The 18,017-nt window shown below is 41.3% G+C and overlaps 2 protein-coding genes across 11 annotated transcripts in view; one reads left to right on the top strand and one right to left on the bottom strand.

Moving 5' to 3' along the window:
• The first annotated feature begins 228 nt into the window (after positions 1–228).
• Positions 229–13,839, top strand: CEP95 (centrosomal protein 95). 7 transcript variants are annotated; one of them, XM_085523044.1, is made up of 22 exons: positions 229–562; positions 707–870; positions 2,971–3,099; positions 3,465–3,572; positions 3,955–4,068; positions 4,312–4,420; positions 4,897–5,006; positions 5,409–5,623; positions 5,877–5,943; positions 6,578–6,621; positions 7,565–7,686; positions 7,961–8,090; positions 8,265–8,376; positions 8,616–8,794; positions 9,079–9,171; positions 9,555–9,705; positions 10,694–10,854; positions 11,253–11,327; positions 11,811–11,963; positions 13,099–13,245; positions 13,342–13,413; positions 13,482–13,839. In XM_085523044.1, the coding sequence occupies exons 6-22, from the start codon at positions 4,317–4,319 to the stop codon at positions 13,656–13,658; spliced, it is 2,112 nt and encodes a 703-aa protein (XP_085379170.1). In that variant the 5' UTR covers positions 229–562; positions 707–870; positions 2,971–3,099; positions 3,465–3,572; positions 3,955–4,068; positions 4,312–4,316; the 3' UTR covers positions 13,659–13,839. The 7 variants fall into 7 exon arrangements, with proteins under 7 accessions (XP_085379170.1, XP_085379169.1, XP_085379171.1 ...); XM_085523043.1 differs by having other exon boundaries at positions 246–870; XM_085523045.1 differs by lacking the exons at positions 229–562; positions 707–870 and adding an exon at positions 2,708–2,765 and having other exon boundaries at positions 2,971–3,092.
• Positions 13,840–14,185: 346 nt separating this feature from the next.
• The window catches only part of SMURF2 (SMAD specific E3 ubiquitin protein ligase 2), a 49,585-nt gene continuing 45,753 nt past the window's right edge, over positions 14,186–18,017 (bottom strand). For 3 of the 4 annotated variants that reach the window (XM_032448212.2, XM_015879567.3, XM_085523049.1), the window contains one exon: positions 14,186–17,924. In XM_032448212.2, the coding sequence (XP_032304103.1) occupies positions 17,825–17,924 (100 nt within the window). In that variant the 3' untranslated portion in view covers positions 14,186–17,824. The remainder of the gene's footprint in view (positions 17,925–18,017) is intronic. The other variant, XR_004309184.2, reaches the window with a different exon arrangement.

The raw sequence follows: 18,017 nt of genomic DNA, 5'->3' as shown, positions 1-18,017 counted from the left end.
CGCGCGGGCTGCTGGGAGCCGGGCGGTGACGCATGCGCAGATCCCTCCCCCGTTACACAAGCGGCCCGAGCCGCCGCAATGCCCCGCCCCCTCGGAATGATTGACGGGCTGCGCGCCGGAAGTGCCCCTCCCTTGGGGGCGGGGCTTGTGCCGACACCGCCCGCTCCTCCCCCACCCCCACCCCCCTCCGCTCGCGGCTGCGCCTGCGCACTGCGGGTGTCAGGAGGCGGGTCGGGGCCTGGGGCCAAGAGAGGCCTCGGGGTGTAACGAGCAGCCATTAGTGCGATGAGAGAACGGCGGGGTGGGAGAGCAGGGGCCGCAGCCGTGTGTGGTGATGCTGTGTTAGATGCTGTGTGTGTGGTGATGCTGCGGCCCCACAGACACTGAGGAACCACCTGGGGAAGGTCTCAAGGGCTCCGAGCGATAAACGGGGCTGTTATCCAGATAAACAGGGCTGTGTTATCCAGTCGCTGTGTTATCCAGTCATCGTTACTGGAAGCCCCGCTCTCGCTTTCCGGGCGATTAAAGGAGTTAGAGGCGCAAATCCTCGCGGCCTTCACAGGTTGGCCACAAATAATCAGGAGAGCAGCCGGATTAAATGCTGTGCAGCGCTCTCATACCCTGCCCTTACCCACTGCACGCTTCCAAGCTGCACATACCTGCATTGGATACAGTTACTATTAGTCACTATTTTTACTTTCCCCAGCCATTCAAAGGTCACCAGGAGTGCAGCAGTGCACGCAGGGACAACGCTGACAGCACAGCAAACATGGAGCAGCTGACGTGGCTGCTGCGCTGCTTATCTGCCTCCTTTGGGAGCCCCAGGAGGAACCAACAGCTCACACCTGTGGCTCCGGGCACAGCAACGAGGTGAGGCCTGGTACATAACAGCTCTACTGGCAGCCCAGTGCACACACAGCATAAGGAGGGAGAAATGCCTTCACACTCCATTTATATCCTCCCACCTCCTCACAGAACTCACGGTCTGAGGTTTTTCTGAAACAAAAATAACAAGAGCTGCGTTTAACAGCTACACACATTGTGTTATATCCCACTCCTAACACACCATGCACTGCATTTCAGTTTAACTGTACACTATCTGAAAAGCATTTACGTTTCAACACCCCCTCCTGATAAGAACAGGGGGCCCAAAACGAAGCGAGTTATCAAAATCAGTGAATCGTTCACTATTTATTTATACCTTTTGTGTATATTCCTACCATCTGAATCCCCTCCCTTATCAGACAAAGCTGCAGCCTATCTTGTTTTTCCTCCTTTATAAGCACTTATAACAATCCCTGCCTCCACACTGACAGTACACCCAATATTTGAGATCTGGGCCCCCAAATGATTTACAAACAAAGCATAATGATGGTTTGATTTGGCACGAATTGTTTCCTAACGATTTTATATTGTGGATCCTCCTGGGTGTTGTTTTTCAATTGAAGTCACTGACACAAAGAGACAAGCTCCGAAGTTATCCCCTCAAATACCCTATTTATCCCCTCAAATACCCCATTTAACACTCCATACCTACCCACCCTCCTGATGGATCTGCAAACAGGCTGCGTGAAGGCTCTGAAAGTTAGCAGCAAATTATCCAGCCTCTTCTTATTCTTACTTCACACAGCTTAGCACAGCTCACTCCGATCTGTTTATTTATAACTTTGTCTCTTCTGTCGCTGTGTATTTAACCTTGCTGAGGACCAAAGAAACACAAAACCTTGGGGCCTGCTCTGTGTGTGTGCACTCAGGCTGCACCTCGCTCCTTTTCATTTCCTTTACGAAAGAAAACTTCCTCATTTCTGTGTCCCACCCCTTTAAGTTAAACATCACTGTTGATTTTCCTGTTCTCTTACTTGAAGCCATCACACGCAAATCAAAAGAGCTTGGCAAAGCTGTGTGTATCGGATTGAAACCTGTGCTTTAGTCCTGATTTCAGGAGTGCTGGTGAGCACTGGCTCCCACACGTGCAAGTTCATTTAAGCAATATGTGCATTTGATTATATATATTTACAAACTAAGTCCCTGGTTCCAGCTGTTATTGTCGCTGATGTTTGCTTGCTGGCAGTCGTTATTTTTAGTAATAATTAGGATCTCAGCTGCCTCTGTCACGCTGCAGGAGCTGAAGGACACCATTAGTTCTGCATGACTTGCTGCAAGGAGATCGCAGAGCTCCAGCACAGGATGTGAGGGGAGGGCTGGAGGGTTAAAGAAACTGCACAGCACCATCCAACAGCACACAGATCAGTATGCCTAAATGCCAACTCTCACTCCATACACTGTCTAACGTTATTGTCCTTGGAGATTATCTCGTTGCTTTGCACCTCCCTGACCAGCCCCGTCACCCTCCTGTTTACAGTGAACTCTGCACCTCGTGCCGCCGGATCCAGCGCTCTCCCCTCCTTATTTTCTTCGTGTTAACACCAAACAACCCAACAGCCGCCCGCCCTTCGGGGCCTGAAGCGGGGCCGCCGCCATTTCGCGGCCCAGCTCCTTGCAGCAGGCGCTGCGATGCGATGCGATGCGATGCGATGCAGGGGAAGCGCTGTAGGCCCGGGCCGGGCGGTTGTGCCCAAACACGGGACAACATCGCGGGGATCGCGGCAGGACACGCGGCCCGGCCTTGAGGCTCAAACCCTCCCCCAGCCCGGCCCGGTTCCCATGGCGGCCGGTACCGCCCCTTCCGGCTCAGCCCGCCCCGCTCGGGGCCGTTGGAGCTTTGGCGGCTGTTGGCAGCGCCATGAGCAGCGCTGAGCGCACAGGTAGGAGCGGAGCGAGCTGTGTGTGCTCACTGCAAACAGCTCTAATGGAAATGAATGGGTGCAGAGCATCACTGCCATGATACACCAACACTGAGCACATGGCCTCATTAAAGGCACCTGAAGCAGTTCCATCTTTCCCTATAACTATATACCCGTACTAATATGTCTTTAGGTTCTATTGTTAACGTATTCTCCTTCTTTATAGACTGGGTTGACGTTGCCAATGATCTTCTAAGGAGCTGTCACGTAAAGCAGCACATAACGCACCTCTCGGAGTGTGGAGCTGATGTGTTTGTTCGTCTTTATGAGTCGATCTTAGGAGAAAAGGTACCAGGTGGGGACGTTAATTCCTAAAGATGCTTCTTTCTGCCTCTGCATGTTTTACAAGGAACAGGTTCAGGTTTGCAAACTTTGCACTGAGTATTGTGTGCACTGGGAGTGAAGAATGAAAACTGTTCACCTGGACCATATCCTTGTATTCAGCACTTCAGCTGATGGGATCCCCATATCTACAGGGCATACTAATTTATGCTTATTTTTCATTAACGCTTTCATACAATCATATCATTGTTGAACTTTTCACCAAATCATTTTCTACTTCCAAATTAGGATTTTTAAACTAAAAGTAGAGTAAGTAAAAACAGCATCAAGAAGCTGTCAATTCTGATAGCATAAAACGTACATATTTGTTTTAAACAGATTTCATAGCTACTCCTAGAAGCCAAGAGGACGATGCACATAATGTACAAGCTGTAATAGATTCTCTGGCATTGGACTACTTGCAGGTCAGCTTGTCACACATCACTGGTGAGTAGTTGTACTGTGGACAAGCACTATATACATTTGGTTTAATTTGGACACTTCATAAGAACCATATGCCCTATTATATAACCCTGACTACTATGTAAGTATCTATATAATGTTTATATAGATGTATAGTGGAGTTGGATACAGCATCTGTAAGCTTTCAGTTATTAGAGCTGAAAATATGCAACTTTAGGAAGCTTTTAAGATATATTAAGTTTATGGGGGCAGCCATACATGAGTGACCAGCTGTGCTCTGAGCTGGCACCTTCACAAGGATTTCCAGTCACATTCAGAAAAATCCTATTCTTTGAAGACCTTCAAAGTAATTATTAATAAATAATAAATTAGTAATTATTAATACGTGACTGTACCTTCTCTTAAGGAGAGAACATTGTGAAAGGAGAAAGGGAGTCTATCAGAAACCTCCTTGAAATCTTTGATGGTTTGTTGGAATATCTTACAGAAGAAGCCAGTGAATCCTCTTCTCAAAATGGAGGTGAGGACAGATTTCCATGTTTAAGGTATTCTGTTCTGGTGATAAATTATTATGGATTCTCCCATCCACGCCATTCTGTAATTTTAAATATAATATTTATAATATTTTTAAAGTATTTATAATGTTATATATATACACATATAAAGACCCTTAAACAATTTTGATAATAATGGAGATAAAACCTTTTAGTTAAGATATAAAATTATTTTTTCCTGAAAATTAATGCCTCCTCATTACTAACAGATGAGATGGACCTACTGCCCAATGGCACAATTCAGACTGTATCTCCAGAGCAGCTGGAAAGCAACGCTGGTCAACTTATGCCACCTTTGAGACTTTCATCAGTTGACGGGTAAGAATAACTTTGAAGACATGCATTGACACAGTAAGTTACTGTTGTTTTTGCACATCTGCACATCTGTAGAGGAGCCAGTAGTTCTCAGCAATATGCAGGGAGGAAACACTCTATTAGATCCCTCAAATGGAACATGAACTAACTTTCTCCTCTAGCTGGGCAGAAAAACATCTCTAGATCGTTTTTGCTTTGGAGAATTCTGATGGCATTGTTTCCCTTATTTTACCTGTGAAGCAAAATTCATTAAGAACTTTGTCCCACCTTTAAATGATTCCATTTTAGTTGCATTGCATTAGATCCGTCTTCCTGACTTCTACGTGGGTTTGTTTGGTGGAAGCTGGCCTCCTATATCCCACACTGTTCTAGCTGGCTGACTGAGGCAGAGTTGGGACTCTTCTGCATCTCCACCTTGTGGACTGAAGAGGCACAGACTATTTTAGAGTAAACATTTGATCACTTCATATTCCTCTTAGGTCCCAGTCAGAATGCTTTGTCCCACTGCGTGACGTAGATGGTTCGGAATCTACCAGTGAGTTAATTCGACTTGGAAATGCTGCTTATTCATTCTCAGAGAGAGGGGAAGGTGAGCTTGGATAAATATGTATTTTTAAGACTAACCTGTATAGCATTTCTACAGATAGCAAAATTGGTATCTGCTTTGCCACTACCAGAACAGTTCAGCAGTTTAAATGTGTCAATGAATACAAGTAAATAAGTCACAAATAAAAATTCTGCTTCTTTTGGAACTCCACTCAAATTTAAATATCTATGCTGTTAAGTCATACCTATGCATGTACAGAAATAGATTCATTAAAACAACTGATAGGTAGGCTCAATTTAACATTTCTGTGCAATCAAACAAATATGGTAATTAGCATTAGATACTTAATCTTCCCTCTAATGTACACGGATGATATACAGAAATGACATGCCACTTCTGCAGATAACACTTTTAACTTCAAGTTCTTTATTTTGGTCTCTTAAGGATCCTTGGAGTCCATTCAGAGCACTGAACTGCCAAAAGAGCGTTTCAGTTCCAGTGCTCAAAGACTCAGGGAGCCGATATGCCAGGCTGTTCCTTTGCTACCACCATTTCAGCCTGCTGAAGCCAGGTTCTGTGATCCTGTACAGACAGATCACCAGAGACTGGACACTCGGTCGGCAGCTTTGGTTAACAGTCAAGAACTGGAATCTCCTACTGTAAGTAAAAACTGGTCCTTTGTTTTTTATTAATCAATACTCCTTTCATTTTAAAACCATCTAATTGAGAGGGGTGTTTATATTGCACACATGGAGATGCATACTATGCAATACCTGCACAGTTTGCAGTATAGCTGACAATTTAATCGCGGTTATATTATTATGCAGCTAGCAATGAAATCAGCACTGATTGCCATACACAAGCAAACAATGTATTACCTTCCTGTCTCATTTTTCTTGCTTTTTCTTCCAGCTTGAAATATCCCTTACACAAAAATCTGAAGATGTTTCAGATGTTCTTCTGTCAAGAAAGAATCCTGGTGAGAGAAAATTTTGCTTCCTGCAGAACAACTCCATGTGTCAAATGTTGCCTTAGATTTTATTTGTAGTACAGAAAACACGGCTCTAAAACTACCAGTGCGTCTATTTAAAATTCTCTTGGTGGATTTTTGGCTTTGTATATAGCCAGGTTACTTCCTATCTATATATACTATCCTACTTGTGCTTGAGAAAATAGCCCGGGTACTATTCCTTTCTTACTTAAATCAGTTAAGATGCACCTGTAGTGCAGAAATCACTTCTCTGGATGACCTTATTCTGAGCAGGGGGATGCGGCCCAAACAAGCCATTTTCAGACTGAGGAGAAGGTTCTTAATTGCTATTGTAGAAAAGGTCTATAAAGTAGTTTTCATGCTTATTTTCTCTGTTGCCTGGGAGACACTGATTACCTTTCTAGTTTCCATAGCACTCCTATGACACTGAAAATCTAAATCCTGAAAAATTACTGAAACGAATGTCATAGCCGTGTGAGCAGTTCCCTTGTCATTCTGTTCTCTTTGGATGACTGAGTTCAAAAGGCCACAGATAACATTTTCTTTGTAGCTGTTCCCACATTAAAAAGCACACTGCAGTCTATATGAGTGACTGACACTAACCTGTCATCTGATTCTGCAGCAGGAGACAGGACGGTCTCGAATGATGCTGAGGACAACGTGAAGGTAGATGTTACAAGTTCACCACCTTTGTGGAAGTTCAGTCAGTGCTTTTGGATTTCCAGTTACTTTTCTTGTTATTTTGTGGCACCTCTGGGCTTCTCACTTCAATTCAGGAGTACAGTTAGTAGCGCAATGTTATTAGGCAATAGCTACGTACAGTTTACCAGTCACATCAGTTCTTTTAGGAAGTGTTTCCTCCAGGAAGGATAAACACCAGTACATGTAGAGTTCTAATTAATCACAAGTTGTTACCATTTCTTTGTCTTACTCAGAGAGAACATACACTTCTTGTGTATCAGTATTCTAAATTAGTAAGAATTTGGTGTTATGAGGTTGTTTAGATGTCAATGAATTTAGTTTCAAAACCTACAAACTGTTCAGTAGATGCCATTCTGTAACTGTACTGGAAAACACTTTTTTCTGTGTGCCTTCTGCAGCCACAAGAGGTTCTCACAGACTTGTCTGCTTAAAGCACTGTCCTTTAAAACTCATTTTCAGTTGGTATACTTACAAGTGTGTGCATGCTGACCCTGAATTAGTCTAGTCTGAATAAATAAGCTAACAAACAATACTAAAGCATTGGTGTAAGGACAGAAGTGATTTATCTTAGTCTGTTTGCTTTGAATTGCTGCTTAGTCCATACTCAGCACTAAGTTCAGCTTGCTTAGTGCACTACCTGGCACTAATCCCAGGCTAGTGAGGTAGTATATGGGGACACTGATATGTAGACTTCCCTATTCTCATTGGGTGGCTTTGCTGTAGATGATTCTTAAACTGACCTGTATTTTTGCTGGCTTATTTCTTTAAACATCTACTGTGTGTGTGATCATATGGCTTGAGATGGTTCTTCTATAAATGCTGTTGTAGGATCTGTCCTACCATAATCCGTGGTACTTCTGAACATTACTGTGTAATTCTGAATTTTTGCTCTTGATCATTTTTCAAGGTTCCTTGGGCATGTGGGACTTCTACGGCTGCTTCACTCTTAGATCAGAAATTCTCCTCACACACTGAACAAATAACACAACCTCCAAGTCCTGAATCAAGACATCTGCTTAGAAAGAAGAGGCAAGTTCGTTTTTCTTGGAGCTGAGCCATTTCCTGTACAGCTTATTTTTTTTAATGAGGCATCAACCTCAGCTGCATGACTGCATCACTCCAGCAGAAGCCTTTCTTTCCTACTTCATCATGTGTACATGTTCTTAAATACAGTTGTGAGCCCTTACACAATGAGCTTTACTTCATCCTATAAAAATGTGCTTATGCAAAAAGTGAGCTGGAATTGTATGAGGTAACGTTTATCTCAAAGTTCTCACAATATAAATGATTCTTTTTCCCCCAGATATGAATATTCTACCGTAGATTCACTTGAAGAGCCTCTTTCCCACAGAACAACAAAGGAAAACCTGTCTAAGCAACAGCTGCATCAAGTATCACAAAACCTTTCTTGCAGGTTACAAGAACTAGATTCAGTAAGTCAAATCTTTGTTGTATCCAGACAAGCCAGCCTTAGAAATAACAGTGGGAAGCAATAACATAAATTTAACATTAATGAGAAAGAAATCTGCAATTAACACTGGATGTGGCAGTTCTAAATTTGAACAGACAATTGAACCTGACCCCTTTCCCAAAAATCTGTCCAACAGATGTTAAAGAGAGCTCTGGGTGGGCGTAGCAGAGAAGAGGCGACAGATGAAGACAATTTGTCCCAGCACAGTGACAGTGTCATGGATTATCACAGAAGGAAAGCTGAGCGAGGTAATGATTCTTATGACACACAAGTTTTAGACTGGGAAAAAGGCCTTCTTCTGTAAAGCTGGTGCACCGACCTACACAGTTTTACTAAGTTCTGTGCTGGTAGCAATCTCATTTTATAATGACCCTGTATATACACTTGGATATAATTTCAGTTTTACTGTTGATGGTTTTTAACTTGGCTGGCGGGGTTTTTTTCTCTGTTTGAAGCTGGATAGTTACTGAAACACCTTTCCTTACAGACATACCACACCTGAAGTACCCAAGCAGGACACGATCCCTTTCTCCACCATCACCCTCATCTCAGCATCAACTCGTTTCTGAGTCAGAAGACATATTTTGCAGTAATGGAAAAGGCCAAATGAAGAAAATACGCAACAAGTTGCAAAAAGAAAGGGATGAAAGAACACAAGAAGCAAAGGTAACTTCAGGGTTAGACCTGTTAGTTGTTCTTAGTACAGTTATGCTAAGAGCACTGGAACTGAATGTCCTTATTTACTGGTGGCATTTGGCCCACTTTTATGATCTTGTACTGCTGTATTTGTAGACGATTAAAAGAGATGTAGACTCCACATACTGCAGAAAAAAAAAGAGTTTTAAGTGGAAGAAACAATTTTAACCCATATTCTGAAAAAGTTAAGGAGGTATTTATCCATATGGATTGGTTATTTTCTCTGCGAAGTTCCTCTTACTTTTGCTTTCTAGATGGTCGCTGAAGCTTATGAAAATGAACTAAGAATTTATGAAGCTCAGGAGAGGCTTAGACTTTCCAAACTCAGAGAAGAAGTCAAGGAACTGGTATGTAAAGCATTATTTTGCTAGTTATTTTAAAACTTGTCTAAATCCTCCATCCAGGCTCTATGCACATCTTCTGGGTACAAAAACACCTTGACTCAGATGCACTGGCCGTTTTCACAGCCTTTGCAGTAGAGGTCCACAGGCTGCTGCAGTACTGCTCAGTGCTGCAAAAGAGCTGAGGTTATGCAATAGAGATGTAACCTTTATCTGAACCCTGGACCGCATTTGGTAAATTTTCGACTTCTGAAGAATTCAATTCAGTATCTCCAGTTTCTCATTCTACAATTTTTAATGCCATTTACATTCTGATACCCAAACTATGAGATCTGTCATTCTTGCCCTTCTCATACCTGCTCTCCGTCTGTTTTACGTCTGCTCCAAAGGAACAAGAATACAAGGAAAACATCTTCAAAGAATCTCCAAAAATCCCTCAGCCAGTGAAAGTTTATTCTAGAAAAACCACACCTTGGAATCCCAGATACAGCCAGTGGATTCCAAAACGAGGGACTACGAAGCCAAAGAAAGCAGCTCCAAGTAAGAAATGCAAAACTATACTTGGTGGAAAACTGGCATCCTTTGAAAGCATGTGTTGAACTCCAAGCATAAAGGCACTGGTCCAATATATACCAGTCAGCTGTAGCACTTTCCCCTTCTTATGACCTCCATATGTCTGGATTTTTGTTACGGAAGATAGTGCTTTAAGTAAATATGAACCACCCATGCACAGTTCAAAGCTCGGACCCACTTGCTACCTCTTTAAACTCTCCTGGATTATTTTCAAAGCTTGTTTCCATTCCTGCTACTCCTGTGTTTGCTCCTCTATACTCTGAGCTCAGGTTTTTTTCCCCCCACTTTTTTCTTTTCCTGAACTTGTATTATTTAAAACTGGGCTTCTAGCTTTAGTGGGTTGGTGCTAAACCATATGCAGGCGGATGAGCAGAATGTTTGGTAGGAAAAGACCCTGCTGTTGTAACAGTAACATTGCTGTAGGCTTTGCTGAGTCAGTGATGTTCCAAGAACAGCTCAATACTGCCCAACAGCATTATGCATGTTTTTGTGTAAGGTCATGGTACAATCCCCTGATGTGCCTGAATGGTGGTCAAGGACACTGATGGGGCTTTTTGGTTTGTTTTTGGCAAGTGTAGGTTGCTGGAGCTAATGAAGGAGACAAAGAAAGTTGTGACTTATTAGTGACAATCTGAACCATCTGAAGAAAGAATGGAGTACCTCTCTAAATGGGATTAAACATGGTAAAGAGAGAGACGTGAAACCTGAGCTATAAGAGCCGTTCTTTGGCAGAAAAGTAAAAAAGCCACTTACTTGGGATTGGTTTCTCAGCTGCTGCGTTGAGAGAGATCCTGTGTGCTGCTGAATTGAGCTTGACATCGTAACAACAGCATGGTAGCTGCATACACTGTTCAATCCAAAGTATTTCCTAACTTAGACTGATACTGCCTGGAAGAATTTAGCACTAAATGTAGTCTCAAGGAATTTATTGCTTATGTTTTTCTTTACCCTGTAGTGAAAGTTGGGGATGATGACCTACTGGTTCAGCTACTGGAAGAGTTTCCCCACCTGCATATTTCCCAGCACACTATGAACAAAATGTGGCGGCAGCAGCTCGCGCAGACTCAACAGCTTAAAGCAGCTTCTGGCAGGGCTAGACTCAAACTCCAAAATGAAGTGAGTGTTCATATTCTTACCTTTTAAGCATCAGCAGGGATAGCACTTCTGACAGAAAGGTATCTCATAGTAAAATCATCCTGACTCTCTGCAGCATGGATAAGGACACGCACATCCTGAACACATCCTTTCACACTGCATGTCTCAGCTGTGAGATAGAGCACGGATACTGCTTATTTACACTCACATTTCTATTTAACAGAACTTGTATTTGTAAGGTCTATGTTATCAGCATCATTAGTAGTGTTTGCTACAGTGATTACCTTATGCACATTAACTCAATATAAACAGCATAGTAAAAAGGCAATATTTCTGGGATAGCTCCTACATACAAATGCCCGTTCTGCAGAATATTACAAGTTACTATTTTTTATTTCTTTTTTCAATTAAACTTCCAGATTCAACAAGCCCTGAAGAAGCACGAGCTACTTGCTGCAATTATTAAAAAAGATCGAGACCACAACAAGAGACTGGTATGTTCTTTGAAGGGTATTTGTTACATAATACGGAAACCTTCACACTGAGGTAGCTAAAATCCTCCCTGTTCATTGAAAGGGCTTCTTATTTTATGACAACTTTATGTCTTTTGAGTAACTGTGGTCTCAAATGCCACGTAACCTCTTTGCTGCGTGGCCATTTGGAATGGAATACTACTACTGCATTTAGCTGCTGCTGTAAAACACAAACAAGCTGAGAACACACGAGGAAGAGAAACTTCAGGCTGCTGCTTTTCATGTTAAAAGCACCAGCAACTATGGCAACTCTGACTCCTTAATTATATAGTACTGTTGATGGCACAAGTCAGCGGTGATTACATTGCATTTGTATTTTAAAGCTTTAAAACTGGGATAAGGAGTTTCTTAGTTAAGGACACTATTAGAAACGATCAATAAAACTTGGCTTACAGCAAATCTATTGAGAGCTTGGTGGTCTTACAGCAACTTTTTTCCATTTAGCAAGAATTTAAGCAGCGCATCTACCGCCAGAAATGGACTGAGAATAAGGTGAGAGAGAAACGCCAGCAAGTTGTTAGAGCCAGGAAATACTATGAAGATTACCGTGTCCAGCTGCGTGCCAAGATGATGCGGGCTAGGACAAGGGAAGAAAGGGTGAGTCCAAGTTGTTTCACTTTGCAAGCATGGAATTCTTCTGTATTGTTTGGACACCATTGCTAAGGACCTGTAGTATCGTAGTGCAAATAATGGTAGAAGTAGACAGAGGCAACTTAAGTGAACAGAACAAAGGAGCCAGGATTAAGTGGCTGGGCAGTCAAAGCCATGATGAAAAGGTTCCTTCTTTGGAAGCACTGAGATGGTGGAAGGCAGGCCGCTGTAAAGCAAAGAAGGATGCTTGATAGTGTTAAGGAAAGGAGAAAAAGGTTCACTGTCAGCATGGAAAAACAAGGTTAACATCAAGACAAACTGGAGAACCGAGTTTTCAGAAACAGAAGAATTAAGAGGTTGTTCCCATAGCTACTATCCAAAGAAAATAACGTACATTTTCAGTTATGGAAACTGACAAAAAAAACTACTTTCGCTGATCTTTGTTAAATAAAGTGGACTTCTGGACAGATGAACTCTATTTAGGGCTGTACATCACAGCTAAATTCAGCTGGCAGTTATTTTATTTTACAAGAGTAGCTGCACAGTTCTCACCTTTTAAAGTCCAGGAAGTTTTGTGCATTAATTCACTATTATCAACCTGAGCACTGTTTGTGTCTGAAGCTGTGCAGCAGAATTGTTTTGTATGAATGGGAAGTGTGAGTGCAGGCTGGATTTCCTGTTATTGGAAATCTGGGTGAACGTTCTTAATTAAACAACAGAGTGCAGGGTGGGCTGTAGTTCCACACATTCAAAGTTTAGTTCATATAGGAAAAATAAACCTCGATCAGTGTATCCTTGCTATTCTAGACACTCTTACACATCCTGACTGAACAAATATGAAAAATAGACTTTTTCATACATTTCCAGCTAACTGAATATTACAGACATAGCTCAGCTGTGTGTACCAGTAGGACTAGATGTGTAACTGCACTTTTTCATGGGCAGTGGCCCATTTTTGTGATGATCCTTTCATCAGGAGGTAAAGCAGCTGAAATCTGTTAACATACACTTACAAAGCAACGTATTCAAATTAAATAGGTTGATCTAAGCCTTATGTTCACAAAGGTTTGGTACTCCCAAAAACAAGAAAGCTTTTTTAAGTTTCTAGGAAAATTTTGTTTGCTTTTTTAATTATTGACAGATATTTAAAAACTTATTTGAAGAAGGCCTGGAAATTCAGAAGCAAAGACTGAAGGACCTGAGAGCATATGCTCAAGAGATGCGTGCTGAGCAAAGAAGAGAGCATCAAAACGAGCTGGAGTCCATGGAGAACTATTACAGAGATCAGGTAAGTTTAACTGCAGCTAAGGTAGGCAGTTAATATCTTTAATACTAGACCTTTCAGTTCTTTATCTGGTTCAGCTCAAACATGTATTGTGCTTAGTTCTCCATGCTAGCAGAAGCCTTATCTCAAGAACGCCGAGAAATCCAAACCAGAGAGAAAGCACAAGCACAAGTAAGGACTTTTGATTTTGTGTGTTTTCCTTTCCTTATGCTGTATGCTAATACCTGTGTTCTGTTCAGATGCTGCAGAAAACAAAAAGAGAACTGAGGTCAAGAATGGAAAAGGAAATCCGACAGCTGCAAACTGCAATAATGCAAAACGATGATGAAACTTTTTTTCAAGAACTGGAGGCAGACAGACTCAGATCTAGACTTCAGATGGCTTCCTTTCAGTATAAAAAGAGTGGTTTCTACTAAGACACGGTCAATAGCACTGCAGCCGTCTGGCTGAGCTGACGGGAGTCTCAGAACTGCTGTGACAGGAACGTGCTGTGCAGCTCTTATTGAAGATCAGATCTGTCATCCTGATGTGCCAGAGGTGCAGTTGTTGGTACCTGGAGCTTTGAGCACTCTTATGATTAATAAAGTTTTAAACTACTTTCTGCTGTGTGGTAAAACTAAAACGGCGTTAGAATTTTAATGTGTATTTATAAAATTTATTTACCTTTTTCTTCTCATAAGGAAAGCAGTTCAATTTCTGCTGAAATCTGAGAGGAGACATCAATTCGGTAACACAGAGATGAACTCCTTTCCAGGAAACCATTAGCGTAAAAGCCAAAAGTAAGACCTCTGTTGTTCAATGAAGACAATTAGCACAACCCTTATTTCAGGTAGCAGTCTGTAGAAGGACTCAGAGTGCAGCTACTTTCTCCTGGAACAAGGTTGGATTATTTAATATGCTCTTTGTTACAATTGAAAGCAAACAATTAAGAAAAACTGAAAACTTGTTAAACCATTGATGCTGTGACAGTGCAAACAGCATACAATTTATTGCTCGACTTCTGCATGGGTACATACATTAAGTACTTAAAAACCATTTTATACAGATTTTTTTGTTAAAGCTCATGTAACAGCTGGGTGAAAATACAATGATACCGATGCTAAAACACTCTGTAATAAATACAATGGAAACGATAAACTAAGAACTGTCAGGTTGTGGAGGAATAATTACACTTGTATAAACTAATTACAGCTACAGACGAAGCTCTGAGGATGTGGTAGAGCCGGAAACCTACTACATAGTGTAAAGTACAACAAATGGCACCTGGTAACTACGTGGTGCTGTTTAAAATCTGAAGCACTTGGAACATGCTACATTAAGCTGTATGATGCATTCTTATGATATAGAAGCAAAGCTTTTACTTCCATCAATGCAGCTAGTTTAAACGCACCAGAAGTTCTATACAGATGTAGTGTTGTAGGACAAGGATTTAAAAACAGCTCGTGTGCTCTGGACTTCAGTACAACACAATTTGGTAAAAATAAATCAGTTCAGGGCAACTGAAACTATGTGCAAAAAAATTAGAATACATACTGTACAAAGCACCATTACAAAACTCTTTACACCGAGAAATTAAATCCTCTGAAATTCAACTGTGTACTGTATATCTGAAATCTACAAAAGTTCTGTTCATAATTAAACATTCATATGAAAAGCAACAGCATAAAACCATGATGTGACATTTCTCTAAAACAACTAAAGACTGGATAAAGTAAAACCCAGTAAGAGGGACACACTGAAATAAATATTCACATTAATCATGGGGTGAAAGTCCAAGGTTAAAATGCAATATTAGGCTTAGCACCTTTTTCAGGGGAAACATAGCTGATGTCATCTTGAAATACAAATTTGCAAAGGCATCAACTGAACATTTTCTGATAAACGTGAGTAGGTGATGAGGTGCTTTAGTTAAAGCTCTTGGTCATTACGAAGGTAGAAAGGCACTCAAAATACTCGGTATATTCAACCTCATCTGTCAGCTGTGGAAAGTCCAATGTAAATTGATCTAGTTTTGCTTATAATATATTAAATTTACAATATTTATCTGTGACAATTTAAAAACAAAATTCTCTGTGCCATATCAAAATTCTTGGTAGAACAAACAGATGTACTGCTAAGGCTGCTGTGAAAATGAATGGTATTTATCAGCTGATCTACACTCTGTATTCTGCAGAGCTCATTTCCTCCCTCCTCAGAAATGCTTTTATATTGTAAGCGTGGCCACAACCAGGTGTTCAATACGTGAACCATCCTAAGGAGGTGGGCAGGGAGAGGTTCCTAGGAGGGTACAGATGCTGTGGTCAGGGGACACTACAGAAACAGTCTTTCAGTAGAACTGAGGTGAACTGCCTGGGGAAAAGAGCAGCGTACCTTTCCCCTGGAGTCACCAGCTGAGCCCTGACTTCTCCCAAAAGTTGGATCAAGCTGGGTTTTACATCTGGCATGCTTCCATGATCTGGGTGGCTGCAGCTACAGCCTGAGCAAGAGCAGAATTAAATCCCTCACACAACAGTGACGTTTTGATCCTGTGTCAGGAGAGTTTCATGTCAGACCTCCAAACTTAAAAGACTTTGGCAGTTACCTGAAGCAGTGGTCCCCAACCTCGGGAAGTAGTAACAAATAAGAAACGCAGTGGGCAACTTCCTACTTTGCTTTCCCAGAAAAACTGGAGAAATACAGTGGTAGCTTCTCTATTAGATCTCCCTAACATAAGCAAAGGTAACAGCCATTTTAAGAGTGCAACAGTCCCTTGAAACGAAGAGAGAATGGCCTGATATATTTGAAACCTGGCTGTTACAGTGAGTTTCTTGGCTTTATGTTTACATCCCTAAGCAGCCTCACCTCTGCAGCCAGCCCAGAACAAGGAAGCAAGTCTCTCAGAACAAACCTTCCAGCAACAGCTGTATGAATATATATATATATAATCAAATGAACATGTGGATTTGGCTCACCAGGTTCTTACCACAATTCTAGAAAGTAGTCCATCGCCCACTATTCTAACACACAGCATCCAGTAGTAGTTTACTCACTGCGGCAGTCAGATTTGGCAGAACAAAATGAAGGTCGAGCTCCAAGGAACAAATACAAAATGAGCTCGTTCACTCACTCTGCTGTTTACATCCTGGTGTTAAAGCATTTCCAATACCTGACATTCTTCTTATTGGCAGTGTAAAAACAGTGCAGGTTTGATGATTGATAGTAACCTAGGTTAAAAAACAACACCGATTGGAAGAAAATGCTGCCCACTGCAGAGCTTCTCACCGAGAGGAGAAAAGCCGCTGTCTGTTAGGTAGAGCCATTCATCTACACACCATGAACTGATCATACGGATCTTCACCGAGATTTCCCACACTTACTTCAAAATTCAGTTCCCTCTACTGGTAGTGCATTTTATTCCCCTTTGCAGAGATCAACCCATGTTATAACTCATATATATACTTACTTCCATCCCTACAATCAATAAATTATGTGCTTTTAAAACCTCATTTTTGAAGCACATCGCGTCTTTCAGTTAATACAACATTTTTAGTCTCACTGCCATTTTTCCTTAGCTGTAACCCACGTGTCACGAGCAGCTAGACAAAGATTAAATTATGTTTTACCTGATAGATCTTTAGCATCCACAATATATTACGTGATTTGGCTGCATTCAAACAAGCTTTGGTCGGCTGGGTAGGATGGGTTCTGTAATGAACTGCAAACAGGTTGCTGCTGTCAAATATTACCTCATCAACGTGCGCACGAAGTTGAAAAACGCAGTGTTAAAAGTCACAGAAAATACTCTCAACAGAATCATTAGAAAAATGCTGCTTAAAAAATCAAAATGTCTGCTCTTCATTAAAAAAGGTCTCTCCCACATCTAGCACGAACACCGTACCAAATGCAGTATGTGTCACTCACACTAGAAATTTTGTTTAAGGAATCTGATGAACGATATAAATAGGCCCCAAAACATCATATTCGTAACTCATGCTTGAAAAATATAAAAAAAGTTCCCTGTGGTAACGTTAGTTGAATGTACATTGCAGAATATAATGTCTTACTATAAGAAAATGCAGTAACATGTAAGTGGCTTTAATTAAAAAGATTAATGATCCTTTCAGCCAATTTTATGCAAAAAAGTTAGAATAATCCAAAATACTTTTTCCAAAAATAGCAGGTATAGATGCTGGTCAGTATCATACGTTTAAAAGAGGCTGAAACGTGACTTGTACCGACTGCTGAAGTTGTTTCTTGGTGTCTGAGAATAGAAATCAGGTAGGCAAATATAATAGATTACCTTTTACAAAAATAGTAGTCTTTAAGTATAGAACACTGCTTAACTGTTGAAATGTAGGAAAAGTCAGCATTCTGTATGTTCAAGGTATTAGTTTTTAATAGCAGCTGAATGATCCCATGGCAGGAGCCATAGAACCTATTTTCTTGAAAGAAAAAAAATTGCAAAGTTGTCCTTTCCCTCACAGTGTCCTAGTGTAGAAAAGGGAAAGTTTTCTGTATTTCAAGCATTTCTCGAGTCTTGATGAGGGAAGGGCATTCCGGCTGACAGGAGTATAAATAGAGTCTCAGGTAAGCCTGTGAAGGGTCATTCCACAGCAAACCCACATGTTTCTTCAATGGCAGTTAGCAGCTTCTCATATAGCTTGTCGTAGCTTTCATAAGGAGGAATGTCTATTCGGTTAAAGCTGCAAAGACAAAGTGAGATCTTCAAACATTTGGATCTTAAAGCCTCCCCAGCAAATCTCTGCTGCACTTCATTTAACATATTTGAAACTATT

The sequence above is a fragment of the Coturnix japonica genome, chromosome 23, assembly GCF_054131305.1.
Source record: "Coturnix japonica strain WE chromosome 23, WE-NBRP24, whole genome shotgun sequence".
Classification (NCBI taxonomy): domain Eukaryota; kingdom Metazoa; phylum Chordata; class Aves; order Galliformes; family Phasianidae; genus Coturnix; species Coturnix japonica.
Note: the sequence above shows the minus strand (reverse complement) of the source record. Positions and strands in the feature narration are given on the sequence as shown.

What these genes read in the sequence shown, in the direction of transcription:
- CEP95 (XM_015879565.2), top strand. Translation starts at nt 2,744, where the DNA reads ATGAGCAGCGCTGAGCGCACAG. An exon ending in GCCAAAGAAAGCAGCTCCAA is followed by an intron (nt 9,706 to 10,693) that starts GTAAGAAATGCA and finishes TTTACCCTGTAG; the next exon opens with TGAAAGTTGGGGATGATGAC. An exon ending in AGAACTATTACAGAGATCAG is followed by an intron (nt 13,246 to 13,341) that starts GTAAGTTTAACT and finishes TATTGTGCTTAG; the next exon opens with TTCTCCATGCTAGCAGAAGC.